The sequence below is a fragment of the Thamnophis sirtalis genome, unplaced genomic scaffold, assembly GCF_051295495.1.
Source record: "Thamnophis sirtalis isolate CommonGarterSnake01/CBP01778 unplaced genomic scaffold, rThaSir2_p1.2 scaffold_15, whole genome shotgun sequence".
Taxonomy (NCBI): domain Eukaryota; kingdom Metazoa; phylum Chordata; class Lepidosauria; order Squamata; family Natricidae; genus Thamnophis; species Thamnophis sirtalis.
The window spans coordinates 5009774-5032151 of NW_028261395.1; the positions used below are offsets into that span (position 1 = coordinate 5009774).

The 22378-nt window shown below is 46.9% G+C and overlaps 2 protein-coding genes across 2 annotated transcripts in view; one reads left to right on the plus strand and one right to left on the minus strand.

The window, feature by feature from the left end:
• The window catches only part of LOC106544713 (lipase member M-like), a 30042-nt gene extending 26621 nt beyond the window's left edge, over positions 1–3421 (minus strand). Inside the window, exons 1-2 of the mRNA XM_087702396.1 lie at positions 3406–3421; positions 3196–3311 (exon numbers count right to left, since the gene is read on the minus strand). Coding sequence (XP_087558522.1) covers positions 3196–3311; positions 3406–3421 — 132 coding nt within the window. The remainder of the gene's footprint in view (positions 1–3195; positions 3312–3405) is intronic.
• Positions 3422–9403: 5982 nt separating this feature from the next.
• RNLS (renalase, FAD dependent amine oxidase) overlaps positions 9404–22378 on the plus strand; it is a 138298-nt gene continuing 125323 nt past the window's right edge. Inside the window, exons 1-2 of the mRNA XM_087702182.1 lie at positions 9404–9549; positions 10338–10443. Of these exons, the coding sequence (XP_087558308.1) occupies positions 9429–9549; positions 10338–10443 (227 nt within the window). The 5' untranslated portion in view covers positions 9404–9428. The remainder of the gene's footprint in view (positions 9550–10337; positions 10444–22378) is intronic.

Here is a 22378-nt window from a genome sequence, read left to right on the forward strand (position 1 = left end):
GTTAGAAGAGGTTCCACCAGTGGACCCGGAAAGCAGGCCACACCTACAGAAGAGGTTCCAAAATTGTTTGAAACCCGCCACTGGTCCTTGGATATGATTATTTTACACTATCATGCTCCTATTTATAAAACTCAGTGCCTCTGTGAAAGGTAAGGATGACTACTGCGTTTGTGGTGCAATCAGAACATTGCGTGTGTTGAAGTTGTTTTAACGCAAACCAAAGATGCCTTTTAAAAAACGAGTTTGCATCCTATTCTTATGCATGCCAGTGCTGTGTGTGAGTAATTTAAGGTGGTTCTGACAAGTGTCGTCGGCATCTTCATATCCGGTCAAATGGGCGGCAAGCCACTCCCATCCGGTCACATGGGCGGCAAGCCACTCCCACAAAGGAGGACACACCCACAGAGTAGGTTCGAACAATTTTTGAAACCCACCACTGGCCTGTGCATGACGTACCCGGCCTACGGGCAGCGAGTTGGACAGCCCACTGTATGGTAAAGGAAAATCTCAAGAAAGGAACATGAGAATAAAATGAGATGGATGATCAATAATTAAAGAACAGTTTTGATTAATTAAATATAAATAAAAGGGATGTCTAATCAGATTCATGAAATGAATACTGTAAAATTAAATAGATATTTGAGAGATATTTGAAAGAACTTTATCAAAAAAATTGAAACGTATCATAGTGTTTGTAATGCTAGGGCAAAATATGTTTCTCACGGTGAGGAAGTATAGTACCACTTTTCTCTGGGTTCTATGTTTCTGTGTATAAAATTCTCAGGCTTTAGGTGTCAGCCTCTGCTTTGCTGCTTGCATTTCAGCTGCCATTGAAACGGGGAGGGAGGGCATGGTATTTGGGTGAGGGAAGTAGTCTGTACAGGAGGACTGTTAAGTGCAGGTTGTTCTCACCATTCGTTTGCGCATGTGGAAGGAGGGGGAGTTTCCCGCCAAGGCCAACTGTCCAGCATTCCAACCTGATGATGATTTTTGAAGATGTCTCCCACCTGACAGCTCTGGAGATATATGATTGGACTATGGACTCGGGTACCAAGGGGAGGGGAATGAATCATGTATTGATATCTATTGCTTTCGCGCTCATTTGCTCAGATCCAGCTTTGCTTAGCTTCTCATCACTTATAATCAGTAGAAGTACACTTAATTCTGCAAAATGGAGTCGAGTGGTTTCTTTCTTGGTTATTAATTGAAGGAGCCGTGACATTAGGCCTATGAAAAGCAAAGCTAGATAGGCTTCAAGCCCAACAACAGGAGGAAGACGAATGGAGGATAGGAGTGTGCAAAGTTGATATCAGAGAGAAGATTTTGATTAAAACGAATGTAAATAAAAAGGGATGCCTAATTGGAATTCATGAAATGTATACTATGATACCGTCAATATCACGGGTGTCAAACTTGATGTATCAACATGTTTTTTGCCTTTGTAGAGCTGGGGTGAGTGTGGCCTGCGCGTGATGTATCCAACCCGCAGGCCGCCAATTTGACAGGCCTGGATATTATAGAAAGGTGTAAATGATAGAACCTTAGCATAGCATAAATCCGAGATTGGTGCTGTGTAACAGTGGGAATTGTGTGGAACAAAAAGGCAGGATTTCTGATACTTTAAAGAATGTAGACATCTATCTTATGTGCTGCGTCATTTCTATTCAACGTGTTCCTTAAGTATAAACTGTAATTTTCCATTCCTGAGTCTTATTTAGTTCATTACTTTTGCTTTAATCTCATCCCTAAATGTTTAGTGCCCACAATTTAATGTAGCAAAATAGCCTGTTTTATGCTGTTCTCAGCAAACTAGGATCTCCAGAAGCAAATGTGGGAAGAGCTATTACCGAAAAGATCTGGCGTCTGGCCCACATGTATTTCCCCAAGAGGCGTTACGCTCGGGAGACATTCCCTCTTGATAAGCAGTACTTATTAGACGTAGAATACCAAATTGGTACTGGAAATAGCCTCCAGCTCTTCATAGCTGGTGATAGGCGATACAAAGTGGGACCAGCTGTATATCTCATTAAAATAGACAGCGCATAAAAGAGAATAGCTTTCAGCGTAGCCCAGAAATTATGGGAGCTCCATCACTGGATGTCTTTAAGAAGAGTCTAGACCCATGATGGCGAACGGGAGCCGTGGTGGCACGGGGAGCCATTTGTCAGGGCACACGAGACATGCGTACACTGGCCAGGTGACTTCGGCCTTCTTTTGAGGCCTGCCATCATGAAAAGAAAAAAAAATGTAAAAGGAAAAAGGCAAGAGCTGAGGTCAGGCTGAGCTAGTTGCTGTCAGAGTCCCCCATGACTCTGCTTAACTGTTTAAAAAAGCCTCTAAAAAAGTGCCCTCTATAGGAGGAGGCAGGAGAACGATGTGCCTCATCTACATCAGGAATTTTTTGGCTTTTAACCCTTGCTTAACTGCTCGAGTGATCATAAAATGCCTCAAGACAGACAGACTAGATGAGGCAATGCCGTTTTCCTGCCTCCTCCTGTAGAGGGCGCTTTTTTAGAGGCTTTTTTAAACAGTTAAGCACTAAGCAGAGTCATCCACATGGTGACTCTGGCAGCAACTAGCTCAGCCTGACCTCAGCTCTTGCCTTTTTCCTTTTACATTTTTCTTTTCTTTTCATGACAGTGGTGAGGCTCTGCTTCCCCTGCCTCTCCTGACTGCACGTCCCTGCCTCCAAGGTCCCTCCCAGCCTATGATTCTATAGTATACATCAACAGCCCCCAACCTTTTGGGCACCAGGGGCCGGCTCCGTGGATAGAGGCTGTTCTGTAGACAGGAGGGGTGTGGTCAGTGGTGGGAAACAGCCAGTTTGCACCGGTTATTGAGAACCATTTGTTAACTTTCTGAGCAGTTCAAAGAACCGGTTGTTGGAAGAAACCTCCTTCCAACAACCTGTTGTTTTTCCCACTTTCCGGGGCTAATCCTGTCAGGAAGCAAGACGGAAACATTCTGGTGTGCCTCTGTGTTGTTTCTAGCCTAATCCTGCTTAGCTTTAAGTGTTTTCAGAAACTGCCTCTCCAGTTAAGCATTGTTGCATTGTTAATGGTTCTTGGCAGTACGCCGATACAAGCCGAAGCCACTTCTCGGGAGGGGTTTTGTTCTGGTTTTTTTTTGCTGATATTTTTATTAAGGGCTTGACTTTGAACACAATTAGTAAAATGCTTTTTAAGCTCAACTCACAATATTCATGTGGGATTCAGGATTCATTTTTCTGATGATTTGTACTTCTTCTGCCCTCACATTTTCATTGAAGTGAATCATAAGCAGCAATAGCCATATCCTGGAGCACCTGAAAACAATTAAAATTTTTAGGGAAGAGATCCAGTTCAATTTGGAAAATGCATACCTGGGTTCAAAAAATTGCACTCTATTGTAAGCACTGTTGCAACAATAAAGGGGGGAGCATTTTGGATGAACTATAATGTATTTAAAGGTAAATGAGTCAATGTATTCTTTGGAAGGAGAGGAAATCAGAGGAAAATTCCTCTGTTAATTGAATTCGATAATTCAATCATTACTTAATTCAGCTTATTCTTTACAAGCTGAAGTTTTATATATTCAGAAGCTCTTTGGCAGGTGTACAATTACACATAGCCAGGAGCCAAAACCTGAACATATTCAGGGAAACCATACATACACACACACACACACACACACACACACACACACACACAAAACCTCTCATACTCTATTGCTTGGCAATGTGCAGTCTTTCTAAAAACAATTTGTAATATGATATATTTCTGATATATTAGCGTGAAAAAATATTTACTCATCAAGAAGCTACAATAATAGCCTTCAACCACTTTAAAGCTTATGTACACTGAGAGTGTATCACACTTGGCCAATAAAGAATTTTATTCCATTCTACTCTATTCTTTAAAGATGAAAGAATTCTGCAAATCTTTATTTCTTTTCCCATTATTTTTTAGAATAACAGGAGAGAGATGGGCAAGAGGAGCCTTTTCATCATCAAACCTGTCATAGTAAATATTTAGAAAACATTGATTCAAATATTACCAACTTTCTATGTTGAGTATAATGAAAACAACAAAAATTTAAATGAGAAACGTTGATGGGGAAAGGCGATTGCTATTTTTTAAAGAGCTAGAATAAGATTTGAATAAGATCTTCTCAGTCAACTTCCTTCGACAGAACATGTCAGAAAGTAGATAGTCAAATTATTCTGAATTTTCAGACATTTTGGATTAGATGTAATCAGTGTAATCTTGTCAATATGCAAACCAAAACTCACCTCAACAGTCCTTTAAATTGTTCCATTGTTCTCCTTTTAGATATCAAAAAATAATATTTCTCTGATTTGAAGATAAGTTTTGCTGTGTCTTCTTGTTAATCAAGACTAAAAAAAGAGTTTGCAACTTTTATTTAACAAATCCTAGATGTATTGGATTCAGTCCTGCCTTTTTCACATGTGTCATATTTCATAAGTTGTCTTAATTATAAACCACCATCTATAATATTAATCTACGTACTTCATTTTGACAGAAATCAGTACTGTTTTCTATCCTATTGTTACAAGTACATCCCCATTCAAATGAAACTGAAAAAGTTCCAGGACAGCAGAAATAATGTACAAGAAAATGGATTTTATTTATTAAAGGAAACCAGTTTACAATGTGAGTCTCAAGTGAGAGCCATTTAAAAAAAGAGAGAGTACAGCTGATACCTACAGATATTGAAATGGAGAGCAGCAAATTCCACTAATTTAGAATCATAATTAAAATAATCCATGGAGAACTATGAATTATATGCACCATCTCATATCTGGACTTTTGAATTTGGAAATTATTTGTGTGGTGTATAGCTGCTACCATATAGAGATATTTTTAGCAGGCAATAGAATATTCCCAAAGAAAGATATATTAAAAATCCCCCAATACATATAAAACAGTTAAGAAAATTGACACAAATATTTATCACCTACTTTGATCTTGCAGTCCAAGCACCTTGCAGTCCAGAGTTTTCTTCAACACCACAGTTCGAAACCCTTTGAATAACATGGGGGATGACAACCCAAGTCCAAGTGGGGGGAACCAGGAAGAGAAGCAAATCCAACGAGGAGAAAACTAAGAGGGATGGGAAGACGGGGAAAAAAATCCTTTCCTTTCTACTTCTCGGTCTTTACAGAATGCATCCTCTAACCAGAAGATTCACCAGCAATATTAAAACACGAGCTACGTTGACCAGTTAGAACGAGACAGTTTTTAAAAACAAACACTTTCATCTTCCCGCTGTTCCGCACCAACGTCATCTTCCCTTCGAACCAATAGGAGGCAGCGGAGTAGTACAGAAGCGGAGCCCAGGGGCTCACGGGTAACATTGTTTTTCAAGGGCAGCTTTAATTACAACCGCCTTGAAGTGAACTCTATTCCCCACAAGTCGCTTCTGAATTTTTATGGGTTTTTTTTTTTTTTGGCTTAGTGCTCCTGCAAGCAAGCTCTGGAAATATATCGCTCAGCTGATTCGTCAGTCGCCCCGCGCTCATCAAAACAAGCATGTTGGGTAGGAAGGGAAGGCTTCTGGCGGCTCCCGGGCGGCGATCCCACCGCCATCCGCTCGCGGCTCTTCTTTGAACGCCCAAAGCCTTCCAGCCCACCAGAGGCGAGTCAGCTGCAGTGCAGCCGGTGGTGGGCAGGAAGGTTTTCGGGCAGTTCCTGGGCGGCGGGTGTCTGGGCGGGAAGAGCTGGCGGGGGTAGCGGTGGCATCTTCGCTGCGGAGCAGAGGCACAGCAGCGCCAGCAGCAGGGCAGCCTCCATCGGGCAGCAAGGCGAGCTGCGTACGCGAGGCTGCTCGGCCAGCCCGCCCCGCGACTCCTGTTAGTGCGCAGCGCGTACCTGCCACGCAGCCTCCGGCCCCGCAGGCCATCCTCCCGGCGCACAGGTCCTATCATCCTGCAATTCCTTGGCGGCAGCGATGGCAGCGGCGGCTGCGAGACCTCCTCCTCCTCAGCCACCGCCATATTGGCTCCCCCTCCCTCCGAGCCCCCTCCCTCCGGCTTCCCTCAGGCCCTGCCCTGCTCTTCCCTCGCCCTCGCACAGCGGGTCCTGGCTGCACTGCCGATGCCCTTTCGTCCACTCAAACGGTACCGGGACTTTTTAAAAATGACGCGGGACGCGGGAAAAATTGTGACAAAGTGTGCCTATCCCCCCAAAAGCAGGACATCTGGTCACCTTATCCAACCCATCTTGAATGCCTTTTCAATCCTCGCTCATTTCCCTTGACCATTAGTAGCTCACATTTTTGTAGAGAGCTTGCAATAAATCTTTATGCTCATTTGAACTGCCTAAATCTCCTGATTTCCTCGGCAGTTGACATTAGCTATTTTATTTTATTACTAGGATTTACAGGCCTCTTTATTCATGCATACAGATGGCTAGAGTTTCACTTTATCTTGCTCTGGCTCGTTATTTCCAAAGCCATAAAGCTACCCTTGAGTACATAGTCTTTGTTCGTAGTAGATGAAAACAATTGCCAAATATGATTGTAACGTATCAAAACATAGGAATTAAAACAAGCCTTCATAAGATCTAAGTATATAATGAAAACATGTAAATCATTTGAAAGGTCATGGGGAAAAGTTGCCTATGTATTGAAAACAATGTATGCACTAATTCATACCTGCAAATATAGCCTTAGAGCTTATTGTTAGACACTTGGTTTCAACATAGTCAGATAACCTGAATTATAAGAAACTCGCAAGTTGATTCATCAATTGTGTATCAAGTTATTGTCAACTCTTTTGATCACATAGATTTTCTCCAGGACAATGTATCCCCATCTGGTCCTTCAGTCTGCCAAGGGGAACCATGCCTGTTGTAATTGAGTCCATCTATCTTTCTATTGGTTGATGTCTTCTTTTTTCCCTTTTTTAACTTACCCAAAATTATATTCTTTCCCAGCATTTTTGTTTTTAATGAGTACGGTATTTATAAAATATTGTCATTGTCATTCCTTTAATTAATTTATTTATGAAATTTCTATGCCTCGCATTTCACTGATAAAGTGATTCTGGGTGGCTTACAATATAATAAAAAGTTTTTTTAAAGTACCAGAAAACAATTAAAATTAGAAAAATGGAATAGAAAAACTGAAAACCAAGAGATGGTGGGTAGTGGTGAAGTCTATTAGGAAGAACAATGCCTCCCTCTAGTGGTTACTTCCCACATGGGTTTTATTATTTTCACCCAACAAATTGCTTTGCACGAAACAAGTGATAATTTTGCTTTACATTATTATAAGTCAGTGTAAAATTATGTTGAACCTGAGCTTTTTGAGACTGTAACAGAATATATTCTCTGTTATTAAATGTTTAATAATTTAAACATTACTGGGAATCAGATTATTCCACCAGTAAACCACACAGCAGATCATATGATTCACCGCTGTAAGATGTAATAAGCTTTTATTCCTATTTCATTCAATTCTCTATACAGAGAAAACCACTTGCACATTTTTTATGCTTAGTTATAATTTAGAGTTACTTGCAAAGTACCTTAAGATGCTTTTCCATTGAATGTTTAAACCATTTTTTAAAAAATTAAATAAAGAAAAGGAAAAGAATAAATAGATTCTACAGAAGTAAAACGATCCCTAGCAGTGGCAGACATCTCAGGGCCACAGTAATTCAAAAAGATGCCCCGCTTTCTATCAAGGGAGAGGCCAGTGAGATCATGAGCCAGAAGAAAGCATTCAAAGCGTTCAAGGAACGCGTCCCAGGATTCTGCCTCAGTAGCCATTGACAGCACTTGATATGGATCCATTTCACCAGTCCTCGTCACCAGTTTTATGTTTGTGGCGTTAATAACCGAGGAGGCAGGAATTCAACTTAAACATTTATTAACGTTAACAACACTAGAACTGACAGAACCAGACAAACCCCTGCCTGACAGCTATTTATACTTGGAGCTGTCAGGCCGAGAACCAATGGGAGAGCTGTATTTATCCCGCTGGCCGGCAGGCGCGCCTGAACCAATTAGGGGCTCCTTCCTGGAATGCCGCCTGCCGGCCGAGTCTACTAGAACACAACACCTCCCTTAGAAAAAAAAAATCCCTTTTTACTACCCTGTGTAGTCCCTTAATTCGGGACAGAGTCTGAGCCACCTGATGGAACTGAACAAAGGCTGCTCATTTTTGCTTCAGCACCAAAATAGGCATAGAACACATAATCATAAAGACTGGAAGGGACCTCAGATGTCTTCCAATTCATTTCCCCTACTCAAGGCAGGAGACCTTATACCATCCCAGACACCATATCTCACGCCCATTTATTCATCACCCCCTAAAAGATGGGTGGAGACGTTCTAACTCTGAATGATCAGAACCATCTAAGTCTCACCCCACATAAAAATCCAGGAGAAAGGATGGGATGGGAATGGAAAAGGAATATAATAGGAATGGAATACAATAGAATAAGAAATATATGAATAGGAATAGAATGAGCTGGAAGGGACCTTGGAGGTCTTCTAGTCCAGCCTCATGTATAGCTCGTGTGAAGATGTGGATCGAGCCATTTCAATCCTCCTGTAGATTTCCAGTTTCCAGAATTAAAAAGTTTGCCAGCCGGAACCCGGTTGCCCAAAGTTGCTTAGCTGGGAAGATTTAGCTGGGAAGAGCCAAGGTGGCGCAGTGGTTAGGGTGAAGTACTGCAGGCCACTTCAGCTGACTGTTATCTGCAGTTCAGCGGTTCTAATCTCACCGGCTCAAGGTTGACTCAGCCTTCCATCCTTCCAAGGTGGGTGAAATGAGGACCCAGACTGTGGGGGCGATATGCTGACTCTGTAAACCGCTTAGAGAGGGCTGAAAGCCCTATGAAGCGGTATATAAGTCTAACTGCTATTGCTATTGTTATCTGTAGTTCAGCGGTTCTAATCTCACCGGCTCAAGGTTGACTCAGCCTTCCATCCTTCCGAGGTGGGTAAAATGAGGACCCGGATTGTTGTTGGGGACAATATGCTGACTCTGTAAACCGCTTAGAGAGGGTTGAAAGCCCTATAAAGCGGTATATAAGTCTAACTGCTATTGCTACTGCTATTACAAAACCAAGGAGGGGTCCCTTTTCAAGGTCAAGTTGACCCCTCCGCCTTTTTTTAATCTTTTCAGTGGATTTCGCCCTTTCCTGAGGGATTTTGGCTAAATCAAGACTTCGGGCAGCTAACCCTCGGCTTGCTGAGGTAACGGCGGCGCAAAGCTGCTTCCCTCGTGGCGCTGCGAGCAAGGTCAGCGGCTTTAAAGAGAGAAAAGAAAGCCGGGAGTCACTCCCTCTGTGGGTAACGCCTCAGCGACCGCTTGCGCTCGGCTTCTGGATTGCATAAACTCCGGGAAAAAGGAGGAGGGAGAAGGAGGAGGATTCTGGTGGGCCGGACCGCCCGCCTCTTTCGTCTGACGGCCCGATCATGGCGCGGATTCTGATCGTAGGAGCCGGGCTGGCAGGTAGCCTGTGCGCTGCGCTTTTGCGCGCCGAGTTTCCCCAGCACCTCCTGCGAGTCGTGGTTTGGGATAAGGCGCAGGGCGCAGGTGAGTTTCGGCGCAGATCCTTACTGTGTGGAAAAAGGCAAGGCGGCCAGTCGCGGGATATCCAGGAAGGTTAGCGGCAAAAAGAGAAAAAAAGAGAGAAAAACAACCCGCGCCTGACAGAAATTAAAACAGCAGGCAGGCTCCCCTCCCCCCCCCTCGTCTTGCCAGCAATTCATCTGGCGCTGAGGGGGTTTCTCAGGATTGCTCCCAAAGGAAACGCGATCCTATACGTGGCTAAGAAACCCTTTCGAGGTACTCGCCTGACATTCAATTTCAGGACACCCCGCCACCCCACTTTTTTTTAAAACTGAAGCTCATTTTCCAGTCAGCCTGCGAAGAACGAGCTTTCCCGCCCAAAACACCTGAGGCAAAGTCTCTCCACCCCGAGACTCGGGTGGGATTCCAATTGGGGGCCGCCTGGTTCATCTGTTGCTGAGGGATTTTTAATAGCAGGAAGGCAAAAACTCTCGCCAACAGCCGTAATTATCGTCCCCTCAGCCCGAAAATACGCATCCCCCGCCAATGCAAATCACGGCTGGGAGATTCATGGCTTTTAAGATTTGGCAAGGCGGCTGTCATTGCCACAGAGGTTGCTCGGGAGCGGCCGCGTGCGACCCGTGCTGCGCGGGGATTGGTGGGATGCGAGGGAGTGAGGGGGGGTGTTTGTTTCCCTGTTACTAAGGCTCAGGTTTGCCCCCTCCGGAGAAGCTGATTGGTCGAACGGGCGGCAAGCGCGCGAGCGCGAGCTTAAAACGGCTTTCTTGTCTCCCGCGCACGTGACTTTCAAGGGGGAAGAATGTCGACGAGCCGCAGCGCTCGCGATCCGAAGTGCACGGCCGACCTGGGCGCCCAGTACATCTCGCGGACGCCCAGCTACGCGAAGGCGCATCAGAGGTGAGAGAAATCGGGGAGGGTGGGGTGGTGGGGAAACGAGCGAGCTCTTCGGCTTGGAAAGATAAGGGAGGATGGATATTGGGGAGTCGGATGCTGTGGTAGCAACAGGTGGGGTAGTTGGTACTTGGGATCAATGGCTGGGATGATGCGCCAATGGTATTGGGCATTGGGTAATGGTATTGGGCAGGAAGGCAGCCCTGAACTGGCTTGGAGAAAGATGAGAGGGATGCGCTGTGGATGGGAGACCACTAGGTCAGTGTTTCCCAACCTTGGCAACGGAAGCGGTCCGGACTTCAACTCCCAGAATCCCCCAGCCAGCGAATGCTGGCTGGGGGATTCTGGGAGTTGAAGTCCGGATCGCTTCCCGTTGCCAAGGTTGGGAAACACTGACCTAGGTAACCCAAGGAATGAAGCCCAGACTGGAAAATAGACGGGGGGGAAAGCAGAATAAAGCAACAGGGAAGATGACAGATTCATAATTCTGGCTACCGACCTGTCCATAGAGGCAGTGGGATTTGGGTTTAACTTATAGCCATAGCAGTTAGACTTCTATACCGCTTTATAGGGCTTTCAGCCCTCTCTAAGCCGTTTACAGAGTCAGCATATTGCCCCCACAGTCTGGGTCCTCATTTCACCCACCTCGGAAGGATGGAAGACTGAGTCAACCTTGAGCCGGTGAGATTTGAACCGCTAAACTGCAGATAGCAGTCAGCTGAAGTGGCCTGCAGTACTGCACCCTAACCACTGTGCCACCTCGGCTCAAGAATGAGCCGAGGTGGCGCAGTGGTTAGGGTGCAGTATTGCTCTCAGATTCTTGAGAGCAGAATCTGCTCAGCAGATGGTACATAATCAGTCTTATCCCAAAGGTGTTTTTTTTCAGGAGGCAACTGGACATGGTATACCCTCTATGGTAATGGTATACTTTGCTATACTCATTGGGTGGCCACCTAATGAGAAGAAAGAACTCACTGGAGAAGAGCCTGATGCTGGGAAAGATTGAGGGCAAAAGAAGAAGGAAGCGACAGAGGTGGCTGGATGGAGTCACTGAAGCAGTAGGTGTGAGCTTAAATGGACTCCAGGAGATGGTAGAGGACAGGAAGGCCTGGAGGAACATTGTCCATGGGGTCACGATGGGTCGGACCTGACTTTGCAATTAACAACAGTCCTTCCATTCCCTACCATCCAGTCAGAGCTGAAGAAGCTCTTCTTCCAAGACACTACTTGGATGAGAAGTGAAATGTCTTCAAAGAAAAAACAAGAAAGTCCAGTTGCCTCCTGAAAAAGCACCTTTGACCTGGATGACTGGGCTCTACAGGCAATCGATCTGTTGGTTGGTATTCAAATACATTTTTCCCCATCAGATGTTCATGGTAAGAATGATATCTGTGCACGGACTTGGTTTCAGTCACGGTTTTATGAATGAGGACATGGTGAAAATGTCTTGCAGTTCAATTGGTTCGCTTCGGGTTTTGTCACAAATTCATTTTGAAGTATAAATGCATCTTGTAAAAATGCTTGGAGGCAGAAATTGTTGGTTTCGTTTGGATAGAGACTGTCAAAATTCTCAGAAGAAGGGCCTTCTCCGTGGTGGCTACCTGTTGCTGGAACATCATTCTCTCAAGAGATTAGAATGGCCCCCACTCTAATACTCTTCTGGAAGGCGCTGAAGACCAGGTTCTGCCAGCAGGCCTGGGGAACCCAGGGCGGAATGGAGCCCATTAAGTGGCTCATGTGATCTGTTGTCGTGGGGTATGTGTGTGTGATTTTGTTATATTGTGCTATATTAATTTATTTGCTTCTTTTTGTTCGTTTTTATTGTTTTAAATGGCTTTATATTCTGTAAGCCGCCTTGAGTTAACATGGGTGAATAGGCGGCAATATAAATTCAATAAATAAATACATTTTAATAGGAGGAAGAAGGTGTGTTGAATTATGTTCGCTGCCTTGAGTTATTTGTATAAATAATAAAATAAAAATTAATAAATAAAAATTTACTTCCCATAAAGAGCTGTGTTAGGTTTGCAACATCACCTATTAAGTACAGGTAGTCCTCAACTTACAACATTTTACAATACAACATTTTATTTAGTGACCGTTCAAAATTACAACCGCATTGAAAAGATGATTTATGACCATGTTTCATAGTTACAACCTTTGTAGCATTCCCATGGTCATGTGATCAAAATTCAGACTTGGCAACTGGTTCATACTTATGACCACTGCTGTGTCCCAAGGTCATGTAACCCCCTTTTGCAACCTTCTGACAAGCAAAGTCAATGGGGAAGCCAGATTCACTTAACAACCAGGTTACTAACATTAACTGCAGTGATTCACTTAACAACTGGGACAAGAAAAGTTGTAAAATTGGGCAAAACTCACTTAAGACATGTCACGTAACAGATGTCTCAATTGTGGTTGTAAGTCGAGGACTACCTATAGTCTTTATTTATCAATTGTCTTGGACATCAACACTTCTTCATGATAGTTATGGAAAAGTAATTTTATGACCAATGTCCACATTTATGATCTTTGTGCTCTCCATCTCTTTTTCTCTCCCCCCCCCACATGTGTTCACCATTACAGTACAGTCAGTTATTCATTGTCCTGCGACTGACCAGCCCCCCCCCCCCCAAAAAAAACCTTTGCTTGAACAAGTGATCTCTTCCTGGGGCTACTTTTTTCTCCCATAGCACAGGGGATCCTTTAAAAATATCAAAGAAAAGTAGCCAGTTGATTAGTATTTGACTGTGCAGCTGCTGCCTGAAACTGACCAGACTCTAATCAGTTTGACACTAAAGGCTTCTGTTTGCCTCTTAAGCAGCTGACCAAAAGGCTGGACAAACAGCTGGCACTACCACATTTCTTTCAGTATATTTCCCATTGCATGCCTGCTTACTCTCTTTTATTTTTAGTCCCTTTCTCTCCAATGAATGTGAATGCAAGCATCAACTTTATTCTTGCTAATTATCTTAGAACCCAGAGTGAGCATTGCAAAGGGTGGAGGAATGGGGGGAAAGATAGAATTTACCTTTTTACTGAACTTTTGAGACGAGAAGAATGTGAGAGTTGGAGGTCTTCTAGTCAAACTCCCTGCTCAAGCAGGAGACACCATATAATTCTGGACAAATACTGTAACTGTCCAGCCTGTTCTTGAAAACCACCAGTGATGGAGCACCAACAACTTCCAGAGTGAAATTTCACTGATCAATTATTCTCATTATCAGGAAATTTATCCTTACAGAAATTTGATTTCTTAAATTTAGATTGGATAAATCTTTAATGATCCTCCATCTGTTACTTCTTGTCCTAGTCTCAGGTGCTTTGGAGAATAGATAAATCCCCTCTTCTCAGTAATAGCAATAGCAATAGCAGTTAGATATATACCACTTCATAGGGCTTTCAGTCCTCTCTAAGCGGTTTACAGAGTCAGCATATTACCCCCAACAACAATCCGGGTCCTCATTTTACCCACCTCGGAAGGATGGAAGGCTGAGTCAACCCTGAGCCGGTGAGATTTGAACAGCCAAACTGCAGAACTGCAGTCAGCTGAAGTAGCCTGCAGTGCTGCATTTAATCACTGCGTCACCTCGGCTCTTAATAACCCCTCAAGTACTGTAAGACTGCTATTGTATCACCCCTAGTCCTTTTCATTAGACTAAACATACCTAGTTCCCTCAATCGTTCATCATATGACTTAGACCCCACACCTCATATCATCTTTGTTGCTTTTCTCTGCAGTCTTCCATTTAAGAACCTTCCCTGCCATTTGGGCTTACCCGGCATTTTACGATCATATCCTTCTGATGTAAAAAGTGAAGGAAAGTTGAAGTAAAATTGTACGTCCAGCGACCATCCAATGATTTGGAAGTCCACAAGTCTTAAAGTTGCCAAGTTTTGAGATCCATTTTTCTAAATTAATCACTAATACTGAGGACAGGATAAAGGCCAAATTCTTTTCTACTATAGCTTTACCATAACCTCTATGACTCTTGCACCAACATACTGAAGCGTTGTTTTTAGAAAAAGTCACTACATTGTGGCCTCCAGACATAAGACTCCAATGGAAGGAGTAATGTTGCTTGCAAATTAAATTATTTCTGTAGATGAAAGCTAAAACAGGATATTAATTAGATAGCGTATTGGAAAACATGCTGCTGTGGAACCAAATGTCAGCCTTTTTAGATTGAGGTCTTTGTAGTGCTATGAGAAAGGATGAAATGAAATCCCCCTTTCATAATGAACCCTGGGTGCTGATCACTCTAAATAACCATCTAGATGAAAATTCTGCATTAAGGGATTTGAAATTGAGAATTTCTGGGTGCCAGGAGATACTTATCTTTGCCCATGAAAGTGCAATTGCCTATTAATTCTCCTATGTGCTGCTTGGAGAGTCCAAGCATGGGTTAAATTCACTCTATTCACCCAAGGACTGAGTTGAAATTCTTAACCACGCCTCCTCTCCTTATTGGGGTCCAGTTCAAAAACTCAGTCCAGCCCAATTCGGACACATTTTAGGGAGCTCTTGGGTTCTTGTATGAATAGACTGGGACTCTCCATTAGTTAGTTTAGATTTTCTTCTTTTTGTCGTTTGCTGAGAAATACTGCTTGGAAGATCTTCGAGCTGTTTTAAAGATCGCTGGTGAGGCTTTTGAATTTCCAGGTCCTGCAGAGTCTACCATCGTCGCGTTTGTCCAGCTGCTATTAGGCGAACGTGGGGGAAAGTAGGAGGCTTCCTGTCCCCCTGGCTGTCTTCACCTTCATCTGCGGCTGCCCGAGTCCTCAGCGGAGGCTCCGGTTTATGCCTGACAGTTCCCTGAGCATCCGAGAAGTGTGGTGGCCATTTTGAAAGTGTTTTTTGTGCGCTTTTCGCTGCCGGCCATTTGGAGTTGCCGCCCTTTTCCTCCCAGCCTGCAGATTGCTGCAAGGGAGTCTTTGGCCTTCATTCGGGGCTCCAGCAAGACTTCCTCCCTCAGGACCATCTATATTGCGGCCTAGGAGAGTTTTGGCCGCCTGGTCATACTCCTGTCCCACGGACATATCTGCACAGCGCACAGCAGTTCCCAGCTCGCGCCGGTCCAGCCTACTGCCTGCAGAGTCTCCCTGATGGGCCGTGAGAGTCTGTCTTCGATCCGGCTGAAGAACACCATGGCTGACAGTGGCAAGAGGGCACCAGAGGAACATCCTGCCTCCTCGCCAAAACGCAGTAGGCCAGACCCTCCTGTGATGGAACAGGGCAGTAAGGGCACCAAGGGAAAGGGGATCCCTAATCCCAGAGGCGGCAAGGCCCTATCTAGAGCTGAGGCCCGCAGACATAAAGTCCCAGAGAAGACTTTTGAAAGGGCCCAAAGGCTATCCCTATCTTCTGGGCAACTTTCCCCGTGATCCAAGTCCCTTACCCCAGGTGCAGGATTCTCCCTCCCAACCTCCTCCACCAAGGGCCATATCTCCTTCATTGGAAGATGAGGAATCCCAAGCTTCCTTTCCTGCAGCCTCTCTAGGCTATCCGGATTCTTCTTCAATGATTGAGGAATCCTGTCCCTTTGCGTCTCCCATGGCGGAGGAGGACCCTGATCCCTTAGGGGACTCAGACAGGGGGAGGGCATGTAGACCCCGGCCTGATGAAGACCAGGGGCCCAATCTGTCTGTTGAGATGCAGAGGATTATTGAACAGGTCATTAAGAGGAGCATTGCTTCTGGAACGACCAGAAAGAAACAGGCTGCCAGAAGCCCCCTCTGGGACCCAGGATCATAAACAGGGACTATTCAAAGAGACCGCTTCTGCGCAGGATCTGGTTCCTGTGCCTGAGCTGTTTGTAAACATGATCCAGCGCCAGTGGGCGCAGCCTGGATCACTGACCAACCCTACTGGGGCTGACAAACATCTCTATTCTGTAGAGAATAATTTGGAGGATAACTTGAAGTTTCCACAGGTGCTATAATTTTGGCTCCAGTGATATCTCTCACTTCCAATTCCATCCTGCTGGCTGATCTCATTGAAGGGCTCAAAGCCGAGGACAAAAAGGCTGAGAAAGCATGTCACAAGACCCACCAGGTGGCCGCCTGGTCCATTAAGGCATCTACAGCGGCTTCGTTCTTTACTAAAGCCTCACTGCTTTGGCTGAGGCAGTTGAAAGCGAATCCCCCTTCAGAGGGCTCCAGATGGATGCATGACATTAACAAAATTATAGCAGCTGTGGAGTATTCGGCTGATGCTTCACTCAATGCTGCAAAATTTGCCTCCCGGCTTCAAATGCGACCTCACGACATCTGTTGTGGCTTCGTCACCGGCAGGCGGACGTGAAGTCAAAATGGAAGCTTGCTTCCGCTCCCTTCAAGGGAGGACAGTTGTTTGGTGACACATTAGACAAATTCCTAATCGAGACCAAGGATAAACGGAAGGTGCTTCCATCTACTGCCCAGAAGGCTGGCAGGAAGAACAATTCCTTTTTTCGGAAGCAGTCCTTTCGGGGGAATGACAACTCAAGTGCGGGCCCCTCCTATCAGAGGCCTTACCCCCAGGGCAATGAGCATAACCAGGACAGGTAATCTTTCAAAGATAAGGGTCAACAGCAACAGTCTTTCTGATGCCCCTATCGTGGCGGTTCAAACAACCGCTCCTACTGTTGGTCCAAGTGACCACCAACGGGATCCTCCCATAGGCGGCCGTCTCCAACTTTACGCCGCCCAATGGGAGTTGATCACAACGGACGCTTGGGTTCTCAACACAATCAGGCAGGGCCTAACCTTGGAATTCCTATCCCTTTCCCCGCGAACTTTCATCTGCTGTCCAGTTCCCACCTCCCTCCCCAAAAGACAACGCATGCAGGCAGAGATCTTGCATCTCCTCCAGATAAATGCCATAGAACCAGTTCCTGTAGAGCAGGAAAATAGGGAGTTCTACTCCATTATTTTCTTTGTCCCCAAAAACTCCGTGGTGGAAGGCTATTTTGGACCCCAAAACCTAAATTGGCATCTGGCCTACAAGTGTTTCAAGATACAATCCCTACAGACCATCCTGGATTACATCAGGCGAGGGGACAGGTTGATCTCCATTGACCAGAAGGAGGCTTATCTGCACATTCCGATATAAAGATCTCACAGGAAGTTCCTCAAGTTCCATTACGACGGCAAGTACTACCAATACAGAGCTCTGCTGTTCGGACTTTCATCAGCACCGAGGAGTTTCACGAAGATACTGGCAGTTGTAGCGGCCCATCTGCGCTCACGCCCAATACGTCTCCTCTGTTACCTGGATGACATCTTGATTCAATCAGCGTCCATCTATTGACTATTTTTCAGCTTTACTAGAGAGGGGAAACGTTATCCTCCCCCTCTGTATACCATCTAGTACGGACTTTGCGAACCTGCGCAACCTTTCTAATTTTATTTTAAATAGGTATGTTGAGTGCATGGGATTGCATGGGATGATATGAATGATCTCACTTTTATTACTATTACTGTTGTAACTTTGTGTTTTAATTATTTCGTGAGGATTGTTTGAGTGAGAGTTTGGGTATGACTGATTCGGAGGACCTGCCGGGGTATGCGGGGGTCATGGGGGTGGTTGGGGGGACCACAACCACGGGTGAGGGTCGGAGCATTGCGGTCATGACAGGGAGAGGCAGATATGGCGGGGACTTTAGGGCAGGCCATCATCGGGGAAGGAGGGCTCGCTGTGTCATAGAGATCCCTCCTTCCGGCCCTAGGAGTCCCACTCCAAGGTCAGATGGCGCGGGTGTTCAGGACCCTGGTCTCAGGCTGCTGTCGCTAAATGCCAGGTCTGTTGTTCATAAGGCCCCCCTCATCCGGGACTTGATAACTGATGAGGGCGCAGACCTGGCATGTATTACTGAAACATGGCTGGGCCCTGAGGGAGGAGTCCCCCTCGTCGAGATGTGCCCAGCCGGATTTCAGGTGCTACACCAGCCGAGAGCCCAGGGAAGGGGTGGCGGTGTGGCTATTGTAGTCCGGGAGTCTTTAGTACCTCGTAGGATCCCTGCTCCGGAGCTTGTCGGGTGTGAGTCCCTGCTAGTGAAGTTGGACCTCAAGGGTCAAGTGGGTTTGCTGCTTACGTACCTGCCTCCCAACTACGTTGCAGCAGCCCTCCCCTCGCTCCTCGAGTCAGTAGCCGAGCTAGCGGTTGAGTTCCCTAGACTTATAGTTCTGGGGGACTTTAACTTGCCTTCGCTCGGTGAACACTCTGATGGAGCGCAGGAGTTCATGGCTTCCATGACAGCCATGGGCTTGACTCAAGTAATTCGAGGCCCAACTCACTCAGCGGGTCACACGCTTGACCTCGTATTCCTCTCGGAGCAGTGGAGTTACGATCTTGGCCTGAGGGGTAATGAGATCATACCCCTGTCGTGGTCAGACCACTACCTACTGAGGCTAGACTTCCGGAGGCCAAACCCCCACCGTAGGGAGGAGGAACCGACCAGCTGGTTCCGCCCCAAGCGACTGATGGATCCTGTTAGGTTCCAGACGGAGCTTCGGGTTATTCCTGATACCCTCGCCCACAGTTCGGCGGAGACCCTCGTCGCTGCCTGGCACTCGGCAGCTTCGGAGTCTCTAGACCGGATTGCGCCGCTACGGCCCCTCCGGGTCAGCGGCCCCCGGAGGCCTCCTTGGTTTACTGAGGAGCTCCGGGAGGTAAAGCGCCGGAGGAGACGCCTAGAGCACTCGTGGAGGTCCGATAGGTCCGAGTCGAAACGGGCACTTTTGACAGCATGCACCAAGGAGTATATTCGGACCTTAAGAACAACAAAAAGAACATACATTGCCTCCTTGGTAGCGTCCGCCGAGTCCCGCCCAGCCGCCCTGTTTAGGATAACCCGCTCCCTCCTAAATAGGAGGGAGACGGGGGACTCCTTACAGGGTAAGGCTGAGGAGTATGTCCAGTTCTTGGCGGACAAAGTTGCCCGGTTTCGAGCGGACCTGGACTCCACCCCAGTAGATCCAGCCGAGACACAAGGAGAAAACTTGGCAAACCATCTCTGGGTTGAGTTTCAGGAAGTTGCCTCTGGGGATGTGGACAAGGCTATGCGAGCTGTGAGTACCTCCACCTGCATACTGGACCCGTGTCCCTCCTGGCTGGTTGCCAACAGCAGTGAGGTGACACGAGGCTGGATCCAGGCGTTTGTTACCGCTTCTCTTCGGGAGGGGTACTTTCCCACCGCGCTTAAGACAGCGGTGGTAAGACCCCTCCTGAAGAAGCCATCTCTGGATCCAGCTGTTCTTAATAACTATCGTCCAGTCTCCAACCTCCCCTTTGTAGGGAAGGTTGTTGAGAAGGTGGTGGCTCTCCAGCTTCAGCGTACCTTGGAGGAAGCTAACTATCTTGACCCCTTCCAGTCTGGCTTCAGACCCGGTTACAGCACAGAAACCGCTTTGGTCGCATTGACTGATGATCTCTGGAGAGCTAGGGATGGAGGCCATGCTTCCATCCTAGTTCTCCTGGACCTCTCAGCGGCTTTCGATACCATCGACCATGGTATCCTTCTGCGACGACTGCGGGAGATAGGGGTGGGCGGCACTGTCTTGCAGTGGTTCTCCTCCTATCTCTCGGACAGGTCGCAGTCGGTGTTAGTGGGGGGGCAGAGATCATCCCTGAGGCCCCTAACTTATGGGGTGCCGCAGGGGTCGGTCCTATCCCCCCTACTATTTAACATTTACATGAAACCGCTGGGCGAGATCATCCGAAGGCACGGGATAAAATATCACCAATATGCGGACGATACACAGTTGTATCTGTCCGCCCCGTGCCAACTCAATGAAGCGGTGGACGTGATGAACCGGGGACTGGAAGCCGTTAAAGACTGGATGAGAGCAAAAAAGCTGATACTCAACCCAGACAAGACCGAGTGGCTGTTGTGTTTCCCTCCCAAAAATTTGACCACCATACCATCACTCAGGCTGGGGGGACAAAATTTAAACCCCTCAGAAAGGGCCCGCAACTTGGGAGTCCTCCTGGATTCACAGCTAACTTTTGACCACCATCTCTCAGCTGTGACCAGGGGGGCATTTGCCCAGGTTCGCCTGGTGCGCCAGTTGCGGCCCTACCTGAATCGGGAGGCCCTCACAACAGTCACTCGAGCCCTTGTGATCTCTAGGCTGGAATACTGTAATGTGCTCTACATGGGGCTGCCCTTGAAGAGCATCCGAAGACTACAGCTAGTCCAGAATGCGGCCGCGCGAGTGATCGTGGGCGCACCACGGTTCGCCCACATAACACCGATCCTCCGTGAGCTGCACTGGCTACCTGTTGGTCTCCGGGTGCACTTCAAGGTCCTACTCACCACCTATAAAGCGCTCCATGGTAGTGGATCTGGCTATTTGAGAGACCGCCTTCTGCCAATTACCTCCCTGTGTCCCATCAGATCGCATAGAGTTGGCCTCCTCCGTATTCCATCCGCCAGTCAGTGCCGACTGGCGACTACTCGGAGGAGAGCCTTCTCTGTTGCGGCTCCGACACTATGGAACAATCTCCCCGTGGAGATTCGTACCCTCACCACCGTCCAGGCCTTCCGCACAGCCCTCAAGAACTGGCTAACCCGTCAGGCCTGGGGATAATCTTATTTCGCCCCTCCCGAATGCTGAGTGAATGTTGAGTTTTATTGTCTAATTTACTTTGTGCACATTTCTTTTTTCGTATTGTCCTACACTCCCCTTCCTTTTTGATTGTAAGCCGCCCTGAGTCCCCTCAGGGAAAAGGGCGGCCTATAAATAAATAAAACAAACAACAAAAACAAACCAAGCGCTCAGAGATGTTCAAGTCACCATCTCCACCTTGCAGAAACACTGGTTCTCAGTGAACTGAGAAAAAAGTCAGCTGACTCCTACGCTCCGCATTCTACATCTAGGAGCACTCATAGCACTACATCTAGGAGCACTCATGAACTTCATCAGCCGTGGGCAGGAGGTGAGAGTGAACCAGTTCGTGTCCATTGTGTCCCTATCACAACTCCTGGGACTCATGATCTCGTGCATAAACAGCGTTCCCTGGGCACGGCTTCACACGAGCGAACTGCGATCGTTCCTCCTGCCCATCCAGCGAGCAAAAGCCAGCAACTCTCCCAGACGGATCAGACTGCCTCCAAAGGTCAGACAGTCCCTCCGGTAGTGGGAATCCAGTGCAGTGATGAGAGGTTGCCTCTTTCAGGAACCGAACTGTCTGGTGGTCACAACAGACGCAAGCCTACAGGGATGGGGTGCCCACTTCCAGGACCAAGTGACTCAAAGCAAATGGTCATGCAGAGAGGCAGCCCACAACATAAATTGGCTAGAGCTAAGGGCTGCCAGACTAGCCTTATGCTACTTAAGACGGGACATTGTGGGTTGCCATATCTTAGTGCTCATGGACAATATAGCAACAAAGACCCACATCAACTGCCGGGGGCACCAAGTCCAAGGCTCTGGTGGCGGAGGTGGAGGCCTTGGGATGGTGGGCGGAGTGCCATCTGACCTCCTTGTGGGCAGACCACATCTCGGGAGTGGACAATGTGGGAGTGGATTGGCTAAATCGAATGACCATCGATGATGCAGAGTGGCGTCTTCACCCAGCGTCCTTCCATCAACTGACCATCAAGTTCGGACTGCCAGTGGTCGATCTGTTCGCCAGTCCAGCCAACTCACAACTCCCGAGGTTTTTCTTGAGATATGCCACCCTGCAAGTGGAGGGAACAGACGCTCTGAGAGGCCACTGGCCCAGGGGCCTTTTGTACACTTTCCCGCCGCTGCCTCTCATCCCACAGCTGGTTTGGAAAATCTTGTCAGAGGAAGTGGAGGTTCTCCTAGTAGCACCTCACTGGCCCAGGAGATTGTGGCATGCGGACCTTGTCAGTCTATCCATTCGTAGACTATGGAAGATACCTCAGGAGCTACTCTCCCTCAGCCAGGGGGCCATAGTGCATCCAGATCCCAGCTAGCTCCAACTGGC